Below are 18,348 nucleotides of genomic sequence, written 5' to 3' on the forward strand. Positions count from 1 at the left end.
ACTTTTATTTTATTTTATTTTATTTTTATTTATTTATTTATTTATTTTGTTTTTAATTTTAATTTTATGATTATCATTCACTTTTTATTGGTTATCTTCCTCTTTATATTATTTTCCTTAACTTATTTATTTATTTATTATTTTTACCATTTTTTTAATTTATTTACTTATTTATCTATACATGCAATTATTTAACTTCAAAAATTTCATGTTTTTGCAAGGAAACTTACCATTGGAGTTTAAGGAAGATGGGACTCTCCTTGGAAGGTTTTGGAGGGGAATTTGAAATTGGGAAGATTGCTTTTGATTGGAGGATTTAAAAAAAGAAGAGAAGAAGAAAGGAAGGAGGAGAATTTTCCTTTTTGGAAACAAATTTAGGTCTTGAGGGGTGATATATATAGGTGAGAAAAGGAAAAGAATAGGAGAGATTTTTCTTGGGGGGCAGAGCACACGGAATTTTGGAAAAAAACAAGGGACTTCGGACGGAGATCGGGCTATCATTTAATCATCAAGAGAGGATTTTCTCTTTCACTTCAAAGGTTAGTTTTCTATATAGTACTTTTATTTAGCCTAGATTTTTTTTTGGAAATTTTAGTTTTTGATTAATTCTTTGTGTTAAAGTTTATATTATTTTCTTTTTAAATCCCCAATTAGTTTAATTCTAATCTATCTTTTAGTTTAAGTTTGTTAATGATTTTAATTCTTAAGTTTAAATAATCATATTGAATAAAGTTTATGTTTTTAATCTCAATTAGTTTGATTTCAATTCGTTTTTAGTTTAAATACATTTTATTGATCTTAATTCTTAAGTTTAAATAATCATATCGAATAAAGTTTGTATTTTTAATCCCAATTAGTTTGATTTTAACTTGTTTTTTAGTTTAAATGTATTTTGTTGATTTTAATTCTTAAGTTTAAATAATTGTATTGAATAAAGTTTGTATTTTTAATTCCAATTAGTTTGATTTCAATTCATTTTTAATCTAAATGCATTAGTTGATTTTAATTCTTAAGTTTAAATAATTGTATTGAATAAAGTTTATATTTTTAATCCCAATTAGTTTGATTTCAATTCATTTTTAATTTAAATGCATTAGTTGATCTTAATTCTTTGTTTTAAATAATCACGTTAAATAAAGTTTGTATTTTTAATCCCAATTAATTTGATTTCAATTCGTTTTTTAGCTTAAATGTATTTTGTTGATCTTAATTCTTGACTTTAAATAATCACGTTAAATAAAGTTTGTGTTTTTAATCTCAATTAGTTTGATTTCAATTCGTTTTTAGTTTAAATACATTTTTCTGATCTTAATTCTTTAGTTTAAATAATCATATCGAATAAAGTTTGTATTTTTAATCCCAATTAGTTTGATTTTCATTTGTTTTTTAGTTTAAATGTATTTTGTTGATCTTAATTCTTTACTTTAAATAATCACGTTAAATAAAGTTTATGTTTTTAATCTCAATTAGTTTGATTCCAATTCGTTTTTAGTTTAAATACATTTTATTGATCTTAATTCTTAAGTTTAAATAATCATATCGAATAAAGTTTGTATTTTTAATCCCAATTAGTTTGATTTTAACTTGTTTTTTAGTTTAAATGTATTTTGTTGATTTTAATTCTTAAGTTTAAATAATTGTATTGAATAAAGTTTGTATTTTTAATCCCAATTAGTTTGATTTCAATTCATTTTTAATTTAAATGCATTAGTTGATCTTAATTCTTTGTTTTAAATAATCACGTTAAATAAAGCTTGTATTTTTAATCCCAATTAATTTGATTTCAATTCGTTTTTTAGTTTAAATATATTTTGTTGATCTTAATTCTTGACTTTTAATAATCACGTTAAATAAAGTTTGTGTTTTTAATCTCAATTAGTTTGATTTCAATTCGTTTTTAGTTTAAATACATTTTGTTGATCTTAATTCTTAAGTTTAAATAATCATATCGAATAAATTTTGTATTTTTAATCCCAATTAATTTGATTTTAATTTGTTTTTAGTTTAAATGTATTTTGTTGATTTTAATTCTTTACTTTAAATAATCACGTTAAATAAAGTTTGTGTTTTTAATCTCAATTAGTTTGATTTCAATTCGTTTTTAGTTTAAATGCATTAGTTGATCTTAATTCTTAAGTTTAAATAATTATGTTAGATAAAGTTCATGTTTTTAATCCCAAAATAGTTTATTTTTAATTTATTTGTTAGTTTAAATATGTATGTGATTTTAATTTATTAGTTTAAATAATCATGTTAGATAAAGTTTATATTTTTTTAATTCTAAATTAGTTCAGTTTTAACCTATCTTTTAGTTTAAGTATATTTGTGATTTTAATTCATTAGTTTAAATAATCTTGTTAGATAAAGTTCATATTTGAAATTCCGATTTAGTTTAGCTTTTATTTATTTTTAATTTGGATGTGTTTGTAATTGTAATTTAGTAGTTTAATTAATCTTATTAAATAAAGTTCATGTTTTTAATTACAATTTAATTTAGTTTTAATTTGTTCTTCACTTGTATGTGTTTGTGATTTGAATACATTAGTTTAATTAATCCCGTTAGATAAAGTTTAATCTTGATTTAATTTATTTTTTTAGTCTAGAGGCATTTATGTGTTTAGTTAATCTTATGTTAATTATGGATTGTTATTCTCAATTTATGCGCTTCTTGAATCCTTGTTGCTAATTCTTGATGGATATTTCATTAGCTTATTTGATCTAAATATTAATAATTTATTGCTTTGATAGTTTCCTTTTTGTTCAAAGGCCATTGGAAAATCATGAAGATTGGCCTCTACCATCACCATTATCATTTTTGTTAATTACTAAAAAAATTTTACTTTGAGGTTTCATTTTTGTTTTGTTGGGTATTTTATTTCTTATATTTTATTTTTTCTAAATTAATTCCTTTTATTTTAAAATAAAATACTTTTCTCAAAAAAATCATTTTAAAAATCTATTTCAAAAACTCATTTAGAGTCCTCAGGATCAAAATCTTTTTTTATTATTATTATTTAAAAATAATATGCAACCATATCTTGTTCGGTTTGCATCCTTCTCGGTTTTCAACAAAAACTTTGGTTTTGCACAAAAACACGAATCAAAGCTTGTGGTCCCAAATAATGGGATGATTCTGGGCTAAATTCGTGTATATCAATTGGGGAATTGGTGAAACCCCTACATAAGAAAATCTTTTCAAAAATTATTTTTGTTGCCATTTTTGTCACTTGTTGAAATTATGTCTATCTTTTTTGGGAATTGTATACATGATGAGTGTGATAATTAATGTTTTCATATACTTTGATAATTTTTGTTATGCTAATTAGATAACAAGCATGCTAGGCTTTCTTTATTTTATTATTATCTAATCCCTCATGTCTTATGGGAGCGCATTGTAAGTTATTTATGCTATCCAGGTACGCCCCCCCTATCGCCTACTTTCTAAATTTTGTAAACAATCGTGTCACTATGAAGTATGCATATGTTTGATAATCCTTAGGTGTTTAGATGTATGTTTGATTCACTATGATTAAATACATGTTGTGTGTTATACTTCTATACTAACTCTGATGTTTTATGATAGCGCTTGAGAAGCGGTCCGGGTACGCATCCTAACCTTTCTTTTATGGCAATTTGATCTTGTTTAGCATGCAAATTTTTTGAAATCACCTAGCCTACTTAGGTATCCATAATTAACCGATTAATTGCCATATTCCCCTTAACTTAATTAGTAGAGACCTCTTTAGGGCTTAGAGGGGTGCTACCTCCTAGAGGTACCTTCCCAATAAGTAACCTGATCCCCGGACCAAGACTTGGGTTTTCAAAGACACGCTTTTCCAAAAATTATGGAGTCATTTTTTTTAGGGTTTTATTTCTTGTTTTATTTTCCCTTCAAAAATAAAAATAAAATAAGTGGCGACTCCAACTTTTTTTCAAAAAATCAAATTTTCACAAATAAATAAAAAGCGAGTCTCGCCGATCGAGTGGGGGCGCACGTGAAAAATGCGGGTCCACAGCAACTTCCAAGCCAAGTAAGTATTTCAGTGGGCCTAAGTCTTTAATAGTGAACTTGGCATCTAAAAAGGTCTTCAACCTTTCAATTTCCAGAATGCTATCACTTGCCAATAGCACATCTACCACATAGACTAATAAGGCCATAAAAGAATTTCAGATTTCTTAATTAACAGAGAACAGTCAGAATTACCTTGAACAAATCCATAGGAAAGAAGGGCCTGGGATAGTTTGGCATACCATTGCCTGGAATCTTGCTTCAAGCCATAGAGGCTCTTTAAAAGACGAAAAACTTTCTGTTCACCTTGGACAACCAACCTAGGAGGCAATTCCATGTATACCTCTTCATGTAAATCACCATGCAAAAATGCATTATTGACATCTAGTTGATGAAGATGCCACTATTTGACGGCAGCCACAACAAGTAGTAAGTGAATGGATGTAATCTTGGCCACAGGAGAGTAAGTATAAAAAAAATCGAGGCCTTCTTGCTGAGTATACCATTTTGCCACCAATCTAGCTTTATGTCTTTCTATAGTTCCATTAGCTTTATATTTCACTTTGAATACCCATTTACAACCAATAGTCTGTTTATTTTTAGGAAGAGTAACAAGCTCCCAAGTTTTATTTAACTCCAAAGCAGTAAGTTCATGTTGCATGGTAACTTGCCATTCAGGGAGGCGAGAAGCTTGGGTGTATGATTTGGGCTCTGGAGAGTTTGTGATAGAGGTGAGAAAAGCTTTATGGGATGTAGACAGTCTACTAGTAGAAAGAAAAGGGTGAAGAGAATAGAAATTACCTTTAGTGGGAGAACAGTCAGTTGAAGTAGATGCCTGAGTTGTATTTTGAGAAGAAGAGACATTACCACAATAATAGTCCTGCAAATATGAAGGTTTTTGTTTAATTCTGGTTGATTTTCTGAGCTGTAGGACTTCAGGGTCAGTTGAATCAAAAGTTGAATCCAGATGGGATGGAGAGAGAAATGTAGGTGAGTCGGATTCAAAAAGGGCAAGAGGTTTAGAGAGAGAAAGAGAATTATTAGGTGGTGATGCAGATCCCACATTGTGATAGGAATTGAAAAAGGAGGTGGTAGAAGGTGAATCTGAAAATGATTGTGAAAGAGGAAACATAAAGGGATGAGTTTCAGGATGTTGGGGCAACACTTGGAAATGAAAAATTGTTTCATGGAATATGACATTCCGAGAAACAAGGATCTTATTGGTGTTTAGATCCATGAGTTTATAACCCTTAATATCAGAAGGATATCCTAGGAAGATGCACTTTGTGGCTCGTGAATCAAATTTTTGTCTGTGACTAGTTAAAGTGGATGCAAAACAAAGTTAGCCAAAAACTCTTAAATGAGAAAGGTTAGGTGTTTTGTTAAAAAGCATTTCAAAAGGGGTTTTATTTTGAAGTAGAGAAGTGGGAATTCTATTGATTATGTGGGCAGCAGTAAGCACACAGTCACTCCAAAAAATTAATGGTAGATTTGCTTGAAACATTAAGTCTCTAGTAGTGCTTAGTAGATGTTGATGTTTTCTTTCCACAATACCATTTTGTTGAAGAGTTTCGACACAACTTCTCTGATGCAAAATACCATATTTATGATAGAATTTTGTGAGTAAGAATTCTGGTCCATTATCAGACCTTATAGCTTTGACAGGAGAAGAAAATTGGTTTGCTACCATTTTACAGAAAGTTTTGATTAAAAATGGCACTTCTGATTTAGCTTTAATCATGTATACCCAAGTACACCTTGTGAAGTCATCGACTATAGTTAAAAAAATATCGAAAACCATAATAAGTAGTGCCAAAAGGACCCCATATATCACAATGGATCAAATCAAAACTTTTATTAGAATTACTCAGTGATACAGAAAAATGAAGCCTTCTTTGCTTTGCTAAAGGACATATGTCACAAACATTTGTATGATCAAGAATGATAGTAGAGTCAATCTGTTTGAGGGAATGGAATCTTGAACTAGATACATGTCCTAATCTATAATGCCATATATCTAAGTGTTTGTGAATAGAGGACAAAGCAAGATGAGCAGAATTAAACTGAAATGAATTGCAGGTTTTAGCTAGTGATGAAGTTGGAATCAGATGGTAAAGTCCTTTTTTTTCAAGAGCAATCCCAATCATCTTCTCCATTGACTAGTCCTGTAAAAGGCAATGAGAAGCAGTAAAGGTAAGAGAAAGATTAGATTGTTTAGTGAGTTTGGAAACGGATAATAGATTGAATGAAAAATGAGGAACACACAAGACATTATGTAAAAATAAGGAATCTGAGAGACATACAGTACCAATGTGTGTGGCTGGAACTGTAGTACCATTAGGAAGATTGATGGATGCATTAATTGGTTTAGGTGTAGAATGGTATAAAAGTGGTGAAAAAATCATATGGTCTGTTGCACCCGTATCAAGAAGCCAATATGAAGTGGAATTTGGCTTAGAAGTAACAGAATTACAAGAAAAAAAATTGGTTTATGTGTAGGTTGAACTTTACCAGAAAATGAGAGGTGGTGACTAGGTTAACAGCTGGTTGGACTTATTCTGATTGGAAGAATTAGGGTTGAACTGAATTTGCAAGTGCCATTAGTTTATGAAATTCCTCTGGAGTGAAACAAAACTTTTGTTGCTCATTGTTATTTTGATTGGGGACCTTTGGAGTAGTAATGGCAGCATGAGCATAAGCCATATTTCTTTTTCTCTTTGGTCCATTCCAGCTAGGGGGATAACCATAAAGTTGAAAACATTTGTCCATTGTGTGACCATTATAGCCACAATGAGTACAGTGTAAGACATATTTCTTTGGTTTGTCCTTGAAAGATTATGGCTGGTAATTCTGCTGATTGGATTGCTTTGCCATCAAAGCATGAGTCTCATTATATGTAGCAGAATTTGTGAGTTACCTCTGACTTTCTTCTTGAAGCAGTAGAGAGAAAACCTTGGACATGTTTGGTAATGGAACCATTAGCAGCAATTGGCTTATGATAAAGGCATAAGAATCATTTAGCCCCACCAAGAATTTGAGTACATAATCAGATTGCTGTCTGATTTGTAGAAAGTTGAAAAGTTCACAAGTTCATGTTGCCATCTTGCCACAAGTGCATGTTGGAAATGACCTATAGCTAATGTACTCGTCCCAAAGGGTCTTAAAGGTACTAAAATATTCAGTAACAGACAAAGCACCTTGACTGATGCAACTCAAAGATTTCTCAAGTTGGAAAACCCTTGGTCCATCACTCCTAAGATATTTAACTTTAAGCTCATTCCAAATATCAACAGCAGATACCATAAACAACAAGCTATTTCATATTTCTTTTGAAATGGAATTCATCAACCAAGAAAGAACCAGATTATTTGCCCTTTACCATGTTGTGTGTTTAACAAGCTGATCAATAAAGAGAGAAACAATTGAACCATCTATAAATTGTACCTTGTTTTTTACTGTCAATGCAATGACTATCGAACGACTCCATGCAACATAGTTTTCTCCATTGAAGATTTCTGATACTAACAAAGCACCAGGATTGTCGCTTGGATGTAGGTAATACGGACTCAATAAGTCATCTGAAGGATTGATAGGAGGCTGATTAAAAGAATTAAATGAAGGATGCACAGGAGAGGGATTGACAAGAGGAGAATCACCAGAACTCATTTTCAAGAATTTATTCAAGAAAATGCAAGAAGTTGGAAGACAATCAATGCGAGAATTTCAAAGCAAAATTTCGCAAGGCAGAGGTTGAGAAGAAATTGATCGATTTAGGTTGCGGAAGCTTTAGGGTTTGGCTCTGATACCATTCTTGATCATACAAATGTTTGTGACATATGTCCTTTAGCAAAGCAAAGAAGGCTTCCTTTTTTTGTATCACAAAGTAATTCTAATAAAAGTTTTGATTTGATCCATTGTGAAGAACACGAGAAGACTACATTTGTGTTATTGATAATACAAAAGTATGATATTCACAAGAATATGAATCACTAAATTCATGTTAACGAGAACATGAGAATATGTCTGTACATATTTACCCATTTCAGTAATGTCCTTTAATTGGTTAAAACATTAATTTGATAAATTCCTCCCATTAATAGAAAATTTAAGCTAAATTTTGATTAATCAAATATCAGAATAAAAGTACTTCATAATGAATTATTAGAGACTAACAAAATTTTAAAAAATTGTTGTAAATGGCTGTCTAGATAATGCATCAATAGTTATCCCATAATATATAATTTTACGGGATTTTATGGCAAAATAAAACATCCAATTATTTAGCTAAAAAAATATTTGTAAAATAAAATTTATAATTTGGTGGTTAAATTTTTTTATGATGTTATAAAACTTGGGTTTGAAGATTTTTGTGACAATTCATTACTAGGGTTATGGATAATTTATGATATAGTTTTGAATGTCTTGGTCGTGTCATACATGTGGGCATTTGGTCTAGTGGTATGATTCTCGCTTTGGGTGCGAGAGGTCCCGAGTTCGATTCTCGGAATGCCCCCTTTGCTTTTACCATTTTTACTTGACCGTTTATAGACTTTGGCAATTGGGAAGGGTAATTTCGTCAATCACTTTGTATTTGGATCCAATTTTTCCCCCTATATAAGGCACTGCCCCTTATCCTATCCTCTTCCAGTGCCACTCTCCCTTCTTCCCCAACTCTCTTCTCTTTCTCTCTCTCTCACTAAAAGATGGCGGCATCTCTGTCAACTCTCACCCTACGTTCCCCATCTTGTCCTACGCTATCTTCTTCTTTTCCTACGCATTCCTTCAAGCAAACCCTAGATTTCCCTTTCCGAAACCCTAAAATCATACATAGAGCCACTTTCGTTCGCCCTATCTCCGCCGTGGCCGCTCCCGAGAAGATTGAAAAAATCGGCACCGAGCTCTCCAATTTGACCCTAGAAGAGGCTCGAATCCTCGTTGACTGGCTCCAGGACAAGCTTGGAGTCTCTGCTGCCGCCTTCGCACCGGCTGCCGTCGCGGTCGCTCCGGGTGCCGTTGCCGACGCTCCTGCGGTGGTGGAAGAGAAGACGGAGTTCGATGTCATGATTGAGGACGTTCCAAGCAACGCGAGGATTGCGACGATTAAGGCCGTGAGAGCGCTCACGAGCTTGGCGTTGAAGGAGGCGAAGGAGTTGATTGAAGGCTTGCCTAAGAAGTTCAAGGAAGGCGTTTCGAAGGAGGAAGCTGAAGAAGCGAAGAAGCAGCTTGAAGAAGCCGGAGCTAAGGTCGCCATTGTGTAGTAGAATCGAATGGCTTTTTGGTAAATTTTCCTAATTTCCCCCCTTTTTTTTTTGCAAAAAAATCAGTATTTAGTTGTTGATTCGATTGTCAGTGTCCGTTCGATGATTTGTAATTGTTTGTGCTTTAATTGAAACCAAAATTTCTGTACGAAAATCTCAATTCTCAGCGTTTTTTTCGATCAATTATCTCATATCGTTGCTGGAATTGTTAATTAAATTGCAAATGGCGAACGTGACCCGAACGAATGTTGTTTGGTTTTAGATCTGTAAAATCCATGTTTGGTTGTGGTGGAAGCGCTTATGATCGGATTTCTATATAAACGTGTCCATATATTAGCTTCAACTTGTGTTTTGTTTTGCGCTGAAGGGGGGAAAAAATGTGAATCTTCATTCTCTAGTCCATTTCATGCAGCCAGCCTCACTAAAAAATTGGAGTTCTTTATTGGTTAATCATTAGAATGAGTGGAAGTGAAATATCTGAATAATGTACGTTTGGACCTTGATTACCTACCAATATATTGTTTGGGGAGTAATATACATCTCTTGATTAGGAAGTTCTGGAAACTTGAAACATAACAAGACAGTAAAACATGGACAAGGGAGAGAAGCAGTGTAAATATGAAATACCATGAATTAATGGACATGAGTTACAATTCATCTTACAAATCATCTTTTGATAATCAACATTGTTCTGTGTTTTCCAACTGTTCCTTAGATTCTCTGGCTGCATGAGTTATGGTGGTAGTATGTTTTTTTTCTCTCTCTTTTGCCTAGAATGGTAAGGACTTCATCAAACAAGAGAAATAACACAGAAATTGCTGTTGGCTCTTTGGGTCCTAAAAGATGAATGCTGTGAGTGGGATGATGGATGTGGTGATGGTTGGCATAACCTGACTGCATTTTCCTTTTGATTGTGTTCATTTCAGTTTTTGGCTTGGGGCTTCTGGATTGTCTTGAGATGAGGCAAAGGGACCCTTATTTCTAATGGAATGTTATATACATATTTTGCTTACGACTTCTTTGTATCGATAAAGGTGGGAAACCTATCATAATTTTTTTTTTTTAAAAAGGTGGGAATTTTAAAAAAAAAACCTTATCTTTATAAATTATTTAGATTGCCTTGTATGTCCTTGTTTGCTTAAATTAAAATTTGTGTCCTGGTAGAAATGGAGATACAGTATATTATGCTATAGGACATTTTTTTGCCAGGATGGAATGTGAAGGAATCTATAGGAAATATCATGAACAACATTGAAATTATTGGTGGGAGAAAAAAACGATGAGAGAGAGAGAGAGCGAAGGCGAAGGCGAAGGCGATCCTGCGAACGAAGGCGGAGAGGGGGAAAGTAGGGCGGAAAATCGTGGGAAGAGGAGGCGAAGTAGCTTCGTGGTGGAATCAAAGATGTTTGAAGTAGTAGCTGAGGAGAAAAATGGTAAGAGTCATGCCATCATCTCGGAAAGCAAGGGAGGGATAGTTTCGTGGGTTCGGCTGGGACCGGCGAGTGTGGGATTACTCATAGAGGGACTGAACCAGTGCGTGAAGGATGGGAAAGACGGGAGATGGGAGAAGGGATGGTCAGAAAAAGGGAGGCTTTACTCCTTGGTGAGAGAGGTTAACAGGGTCAGAAGCTTTGTTCGCTTAGGGGTGACGGACATGGAGAAAAGGCGATTCGGCATCTGTATACCGAAAGGGAAAGGGGAAAAGGGAGGATGGGTTTCTATGGTGGAAGCCCTGTTGTGGGTAGGGTTTCGGCGCGAAGAAGAGGTAATTGATCAAGGGGTAGGGAAGTCCGGGAGGTCGTATCTGGAAGTGGTCAGGGGAGCAGACCCAGGAGTATCCCAAAGGCAAGAATAGAGATAAAGGAGGAGGAGATACGTAATAATGTGTGTAGATTAAAGCATTGTCTGATCGCTAAATGGAACCCTAAATCAGCGTGCGAGGAGGAACTAGCGAATCTGGGATGGACAACAGCTAAAGCGTGGGGGTTGAAAGGCAGACTAGGCCTGGCAAGAATGGGAAAGGGCTGTGCGTTGTTGGAATTTGAGATGGTGGAGGAAGCCAAGAGGATTCTTGCTGCGGGGGTGAGAGCAATCGGAGGAATCCAACTGGGCTTGGAGATGTGGAGCCCGAGTTATGGATGCTGTACAGAGGATAAAGAAGGAAATGATGCTTGGGTGAGGATCCTGGGCCTTCCTATTTCGCTGTGGGTGCCGTCGGTTCTGAGGAGAGTGGGGGAAGAGTGCGGCGGATTCTTAGGCGTCGACCCTCTAACGGAAAAGAAAGAGGATCTGGAATGGGCAAGAATTCAGGTAAAAAGGACCGGAGGGGCTTTGCCGTGTTCAATGGAGATCGGGGTGGAGGGGGAGATATACACCGTTTTTCTGTGGTGGGAAATCTCGCCGGCAATAAGGAAAAACAGGGATGGCCAGCAGAGAAGGGAGGTTGGGGACGATGTTGATCCACGTGCGGGATGGCGTGTGGGAGAGAAATCGGGCGCTGGAACCAAGGAACAGCGCCGGTCAAAGGAAGTGACGGGGAAGCAGGTGGGAGGAGAGGGGGGGGATGGGTTTGAAATGTGGACCCCTAACGGGTGGGTGGCCCGTCAGAGATATGGACTCGGGGGCGATGGGGCGGGTTCGTCTGGAGTGGGGCTTGACGATGTGGGCTGGAGGCGGGATTGTGGGCTAGATTTGCAAGGCCCGAATCCCTTAAAAGGGGATGTTTGGGCTGCAGATGGGATAGGGTGTGGGCCGGCCGAGGGGGGGGCTCTCAAAGGGCTGGAATTTCTCTCACACGGGCCTGCTATCTTGGTTGGGGATCATTTGGGCCAAAGGCAACTTAAAGGCATGGGCATAGGATCAGAAGTGGATTTGGGCCTAAGGATGGAGATGGAGTTCATCAAGTGCCGTGAGAAGGAGACTTGGGACAAGCAGACGCCGACTTTCCAGTGGTCCATGGCCGATAGAGAGATTATGGATGAAGCCTGCAGGTACGGGTCCTATACTAATTTAAAGGTTGGGGTCTATTCTTCTTCTTCTTCTCCTATTTTCGGTCGGACTCCGTTGAGGGAGCCTTGCGACCATACGGGGGTTTTAAGGGTGAGCCGACAGAGTGACACCTTGGTAGAAGGGGCTGATACAGGGGGGGATAGAGCGAGGAGAGAGGGTTGCTGGGATCTGGTTGCGATTGACTGTGAGGCTATAGAGGTGCAAAACCCGGATTGGACCCCAGCCGTGTCTGGGCCCCAAGCTCTTGGGAGCGTGAAGGAGCCTGATTGGGAGGAAAGCAGCTTGGCTAAGTTTAGCAAGCTATTGGGATTCTCAATAGAAGGACTGGAGAGGGAGATTCTGGACTTCTTGTCCAAAATTAGGAAACGAAGGGAAAGGATACATAGCAAAGGGCTACTGGAGAAAACAAAATTTGAGAGGGAACTCAAAAGGTTGGAATGCTCAATCAAATACAAGGGGAAAGAAAAGAAGAATGGCCTTTTGAAAAGCAGAGGGGGTCAATTACTGTTGGGGTAATGAATCTCAAGTTAATGAGTTGGAACGTGAGGGGTGCAAATGATGTGAATAAAAGAAGGATTATTAAGTCTGTGGTTAGAAAACAGAAGGTGGATTTAGTATGTATCCAGGAGACAAAAATCCAGGCAATGACTGATGGGGTGGTGAAAAGCTTAGGGGTGGGGAGATTCTTAGATTGGAGAACTCTTGAAGCTACTGGAGCAGCTGGAGGTGTGTTGGTTTGTTGGGACAAAAGGTCCTTAGATTTGCTGGAGTGGGAGGAGGGCCAATTCTCAGTCTCTTGTAAATTTAGGACAGTGGAAAATGGGACAGTCTGGGTGTTCACGGGGGTATATGGCCCTTTCAACAAAAAGGATAGGGAGTGTCTTTGGGAAGAGCTTGGTGCAGTTAGAGGCCTTTGGGGTGACCCTTGGTGTGTAGGGGGTGACTTTAACGTTACTCTAGCTCAAGGGGAGAGAAGCAGGCAAGGGAGGGTGACTTCAGCTATGAGGAGGTTTGCTCAGGTTATGGATGACCTGGAGCTTATTGACCTTCCTCTTCAAGGGGGTTCTTTCACGTGGAGTGGGGGGCTCTATAACCAAGCCTGGGCTAGACTAGATAGATTCTTGGTTGCTCCTAGATGGCTTGATCAGTTTAGCAATGTGACTCAGAAGAGATTGTCTCGGCCTATCTCAGATCATTTCCCAATCACAATTGAGGGGGGCGGCAAAAGAAGAGGCCCTTCACCTTTCAGGTTCGAGAACATGTGGCTGAGAGTGGAAGGTTTTAAGGACCTTTTGAGGAGTTGGTGGCAAGGGATGGTGGTCAGTGGTAGGGCTAGCTATAAGCTGGCATCAAAGCTGAAGGGGATGAAGGAAAAATTAAAAGTCTGGAATAGGGAGGTATTTGGGAATCTGGAGACTAATAAAATGGCTGCTTTACAGCAAGTGGATCATTGGGACCAAGTGGAAAGTGAGAGGAGACTGACTGAGGAGGAATTTGCAAGAAAGAAAGAAGCAAAAGATGACTATGCTAAATGGGTCAAGATGAATGAGATCCACTGGCGACAGCTATCAAGGGAGTTGTGGCTAAGAGAAGGGGATAAAAATACGGGGTATTTTCATCGTATGGCGAATGCACACCGAAGAAGGCATACAATGGAAAGAGTGAAAATCAGGGGGGTCTGGCTGTCAGAGGAGAGTACAATTAGGACCGGAATTGTAGACGCCTTTCATCGTTTACTAACGGAAGACTCGGAGTGGAAGGCAGACATAGGGGGGGTCAATCTGAATCGGATTAGCCAGCAAGAGGCGGACATTTTGGAGCTGCCATTTACGGAAGAGGAGGTCCACTCAGCTTTAAGGGGTATGAATGGGGACAAGGCTCCGGGTCCGGATGGCTTTACGGGTGCTTTTTGGCAAGTCTGTTGGGAGTTTGTGAAGGAGGAGGTTATGGAAATGTTCAAAGAATTCCATGAACATAAGACTTTTCTAAAGAGTCTCAATGCCACGTTTTTGGTTCTGATCCCCAAGAAAGGTGGAGCGGAGGAGCTGGGGGACTTCAGGCCGATTAGCCTGGTGGGTGGATTATACAAACTCTTGGCTAAGGTGCTGGCCAATAGGATTAAAAACGTCATTGGTGGAGTGGTTTCCGTAGATCAGAACGCGTTTGTCTCGGGTAGGCAGATTTTGGAGGCGTCCCTAATCGCAAATGAGGTGATTGACTCATGGAAAAGAGAGGGAAAGAAAGGCCTGATATGTAAACTTGATATTGAAAAGGCGTATGATAGCGTCAATTGACATTTTTTGATGAGGGTAATGGAGAAAATGGGCTTTGGGACTAAATGGAGGGAGTGGATTTGGAGCTGCATATCGACCGCCAAGTTTTCTGTTTTAGTAAACGGGGAGCCAGCCGGGTTCTTCCCCAGCTCTAAGGGGCTTCGGCAAGGAGACCCTCTATCCCCATATTTGTTTATCATGGGAATGGAGGTGCTGAGTGCTCTTCTCCGGAGGGCTGAGGAAGGGGGCTGCATCACGGGTTGTAGGATGCAGAGGGGTAGGGGGCAGGCTGTTAGCATCTCTCATCTCCTCTTTGCGGATGATGCAATAATTTTTTGTGAAGCTAAGAAAGAAGATATGGTTTTTTTGAGCTGGACTTTATGCTGGTTTGAAGCCGCTTCCGGGCTTAGGATTAACTTGGCTAAGAGCGAAATTTCTCCGGTGGGGGAGGTGGATGAGATCCTTGAGATGGCTGTGGAGCTGGGCTGCAAGGTGGGACAGCTGCCCTCAACATACCTGGGGCTGCCTTTGGGCGCGCCTAATAAAGCGGGCTATGTGTGGGATGGGGTGGAAGAAAGGATGAGGTGGAAACTTGCCCTATGGAAGCGGCAATATTTGTCTAAGGGTGGTAGAATCACCCTCATAAAGAGCACATTGACTAGCATGCCTTTATACCAGCTGTCACTGTTTCGTATGCCCAAGGGAGTGGCGAGAAGACTCAAAAAACTGCAAAGAGACTTCTTGTGGGGAGGGGGCAGCATGGAAGGAAAAGCTCACCTTGTCAGTTGGGAGAAGGTGTGTGTGAGCAAAGAGAAGGGGGGGCTTGGCTTGAGGAAAATAGTCCAGTTGAACAAAGCCCTTCTTGGAAAATGGGTTTGGAGATTTGCTAGTGCTAGGGATGGAATGTGGAAACGTGTTCTTGTAGCAAAATACGGGCAAGAGGACTTTGGGTGGAGAACTAAAAAAGCAAATGGGCCATTTGGGGTGGGGCTTTGGAAGGAGATTATGAAAGAAGCAGATTGGTGTTGGAATAATATGACATTCAAGGTGGGAAAAGGCACCAAAATCAGGTTTTGGAAGGACACTTGGTGTGGGGATGTGGAGCTGGCCCGGAGATTCCCTCAACTCTTCAATGTGGCTGCCCAAAAAGGGGCCACTGTGGGGGACTTATGGGACCAGGATGCTGGCCAAGGTGAGTGGAACCTAAGGTTCTTGAGAAGCTTCAATGATTGGGAGCTGCCCTTTGTTGAAGAACTGTTGCAAATCCTAAGGAATCAAAGAATTAATTTGGAGGAAGATTTGGCATTGTGGAAAGGGGGTAAAAATGGGCAGTTTGGTGTCAAGGACGCGTATGAACTGTTGACCAGCCACAGTACTATTCTGTTTCCCAAAAAGGGCATTTGGGTGGAGAATGTGCCGTCCAAGTTAGCGTTTTTTGCATGGGAAGCTACTTGGGGGAGGATCCTTACTATTGATAGGCTCCAAAAGAGAGGATGACAAATCCCTAACCGGTGTTACTTATGTGGTAGTGATGAGGAAAATGTTAGTCATCTTCTTATACATTGTACAGTGGCGAGTGTGCTGTGGGGGATGACTCTTAGTCTGTTTGGAGCCCAGTGGGTCTTTCCAGAAACTGTAAAAGAGGTGATTACCAGCTGGAAGGGCTCCTTTGTGGGCAAAAAGAGGAAGAAAATATGGAGATCCATACCGTTGTTTATTTTTTGGACGGTGTGGAAGGAAAGGAACAGATTAGCATTTAGGGGGGGGGGAGCTAGCTATACAGAAAATTAAGTATTCTTTTGTCTGTAATATGTGGGGGTGGGCAAAATTGTATAATGGTGTGGAGTCCCGGTCCCTTATAGGATTCCTGGAGTGGATAGCCTCCGGTTGAGGGCTGGTGGGTTTTGTTGTTTTGTTATTGTGAGGCCCTTGTCGCCTTGTATACTCCCTGTATGCTTTGCGGCGTTTGCCTTTGCTAATATATTGATGTTTACTTATCAAAAAAAAAAAAGGAAATATCATGAACTATAATTTGTAACTCCCTTAGAACATTCAGAGTTGGACAATTGTTTGGACTGATACAATCTCTAATCATGTACGCTTGTTCCCCATTGTTCTTAAAAGTTATAATTTGCATTTGGTGGAAGGGGGTAAGAACTTCGCATTACATGATCATTTTGTAAAGCCCAGCAATAGGTGTTGCAATCAACAAGTTTTAATGCGCTCAGGGGCCTTCCTATTTAGAGCTTTGGATGTCAATTACAAATTATAAAATGCCTCCTGCCTATAGAACCCAAAGCGGGGTTTATAGTAATAATTGGATGTGAATTAAAACTCATTCTTATTAACCTGACTCTGTATTAGCCCATGCTTTCATTAGTTCATTTTTTGTGAGCAGAATGTATTAGAACTATCCTTCAATTTCAAGAAGTTTACAAGGATGTGACCTTTAATTCCAGGAACAAGAAATTCATTGGGATTTAGGGATTGTGTAATTTTGAGTTCAATCCAGAAACAAGTACTCCTTTTATCTTAAATTATTTTGGTTGAATGTTATTCTTATTATGGACTCAGATTTGAATGCTTCAGCACTTGTCACCGATGTTGTTGAAATGGAATGGAATGGATGGATCCGATGACCCCTGTTTCCTTTTTTTTTTTTTTTTTTTTTTAAATGCTGATCCCAAGGGTTAAGATCCGGTTATTATTTGATTTTTAACATCTCAATACTTAGGCATGCAGGCATGTCAGAGTCCAATGCTGGTTTGACTGGGATAAAGAGATTGAAAAAAAGAAAAAGAACATAATGTTATAAATGGGTCGTGAATGACCACCTTAATGTTACAATTGAATTGAAGTGCATAAAAGGCCTTTCATCATTTGTACAAGAGCATCCCAAAAGAAAGATTTTTATCTTTCTCTCATTCTCATTCTCTCTTTCTCTTATTCTATACTCTTTCAATGATCCTTTCCTCCCCATTATATATTATCATGGAGTAATATATCTCTTATTCTATACTCTTTCACTTTTCCTTTATGATCCTTTCCTCCCCATTATATATTATCATGGAGTAATATATAGTTGTTATCTACTTTTATTAATATTGCATTTATCCTTGTTTTACAACACGTTATCAGCATAAATTGTTTTGAAGGTAATTCTTGTATCTTAAACTTGAAGTTATTTATATAGAATAAAATTTTACATAATTATATTATTGTTGATTTTGTTTTGTTATATATTGTTAAAAGTTATAAGCAAATTATTTGATTTTGTTTATGATCAAAGTTATACCAATGTTATCAATTTGTTATAACTTATTCTAATAATATTGTTTTGTCATATATATGTGAAGTAATTTGTCAATGTTGAATCTCATAAAACTCGAATTTGTGACACTTGACATTTTGGGAAAGAATTATCTATTTTGGATCCTTGATATTGAAATACATTTTGATGTAATGAATCTTAGAGCTACGATCAAAAAATGAAATCAAGCATCCTTGTAGGATTGCGCAAAAATGTTGATTTTCCTTCGCCATTACTTCCATGAAGATTTTAAAAATGAGTATTTTACGGTAAATGACCCTTTTACTTTGAGTAATTTGAAGGAAATATAAGACCACCAGAAAATTCTGATTTTCCCAAAAGCTCGATATGCTTGGATGCACTTGAGATTGCAAGATTTTAAAACTGTTAGTGAATATAACTCTGTGCTTTTCAAAATCAACTCTCAATTAAAGCTGTGTAAAGAAAAAAATCACAAAAGAAGACATGTTAAAGAAAACTTTTACTACA

At 37.5% G+C, this 18,348-nt stretch overlaps 1 protein-coding gene and 1 non-coding gene across 2 annotated transcripts; both read left to right on the plus strand.

The window, feature by feature from the left end:
- Positions 1 to 8,450: 8,450 nt before the first annotated feature.
- On the plus strand, positions 8,451 to 8,522 carry TRNAP-UGG (transfer RNA proline (anticodon UGG)). The gene has a single exon. It is a non-coding gene; the product is annotated as a tRNA-Pro (tRNA).
- Positions 8,523 to 8,635: 113 nt separating this feature from the next.
- Positions 8,636 to 9,450, plus strand: LOC100257626 (large ribosomal subunit protein bL12c). The gene has a single exon (XM_002277222.5). The coding sequence runs from the start codon at positions 8,713 to 8,715 to the stop codon at positions 9,265 to 9,267; it is 555 nt and encodes a 184-aa protein (XP_002277258.1). The 5' UTR covers positions 8,636 to 8,712; the 3' UTR covers positions 9,268 to 9,450.
- The last annotated feature ends 8,898 nt before the right edge of the window (positions 9,451 to 18,348 follow it).

Source organism: Vitis vinifera, chromosome 14 (assembly GCF_030704535.1).
Source record: "Vitis vinifera cultivar Pinot Noir 40024 chromosome 14, ASM3070453v1".
NCBI classification, from domain to species: Eukaryota; Viridiplantae; Streptophyta; class Magnoliopsida; order Vitales; family Vitaceae; genus Vitis; species Vitis vinifera.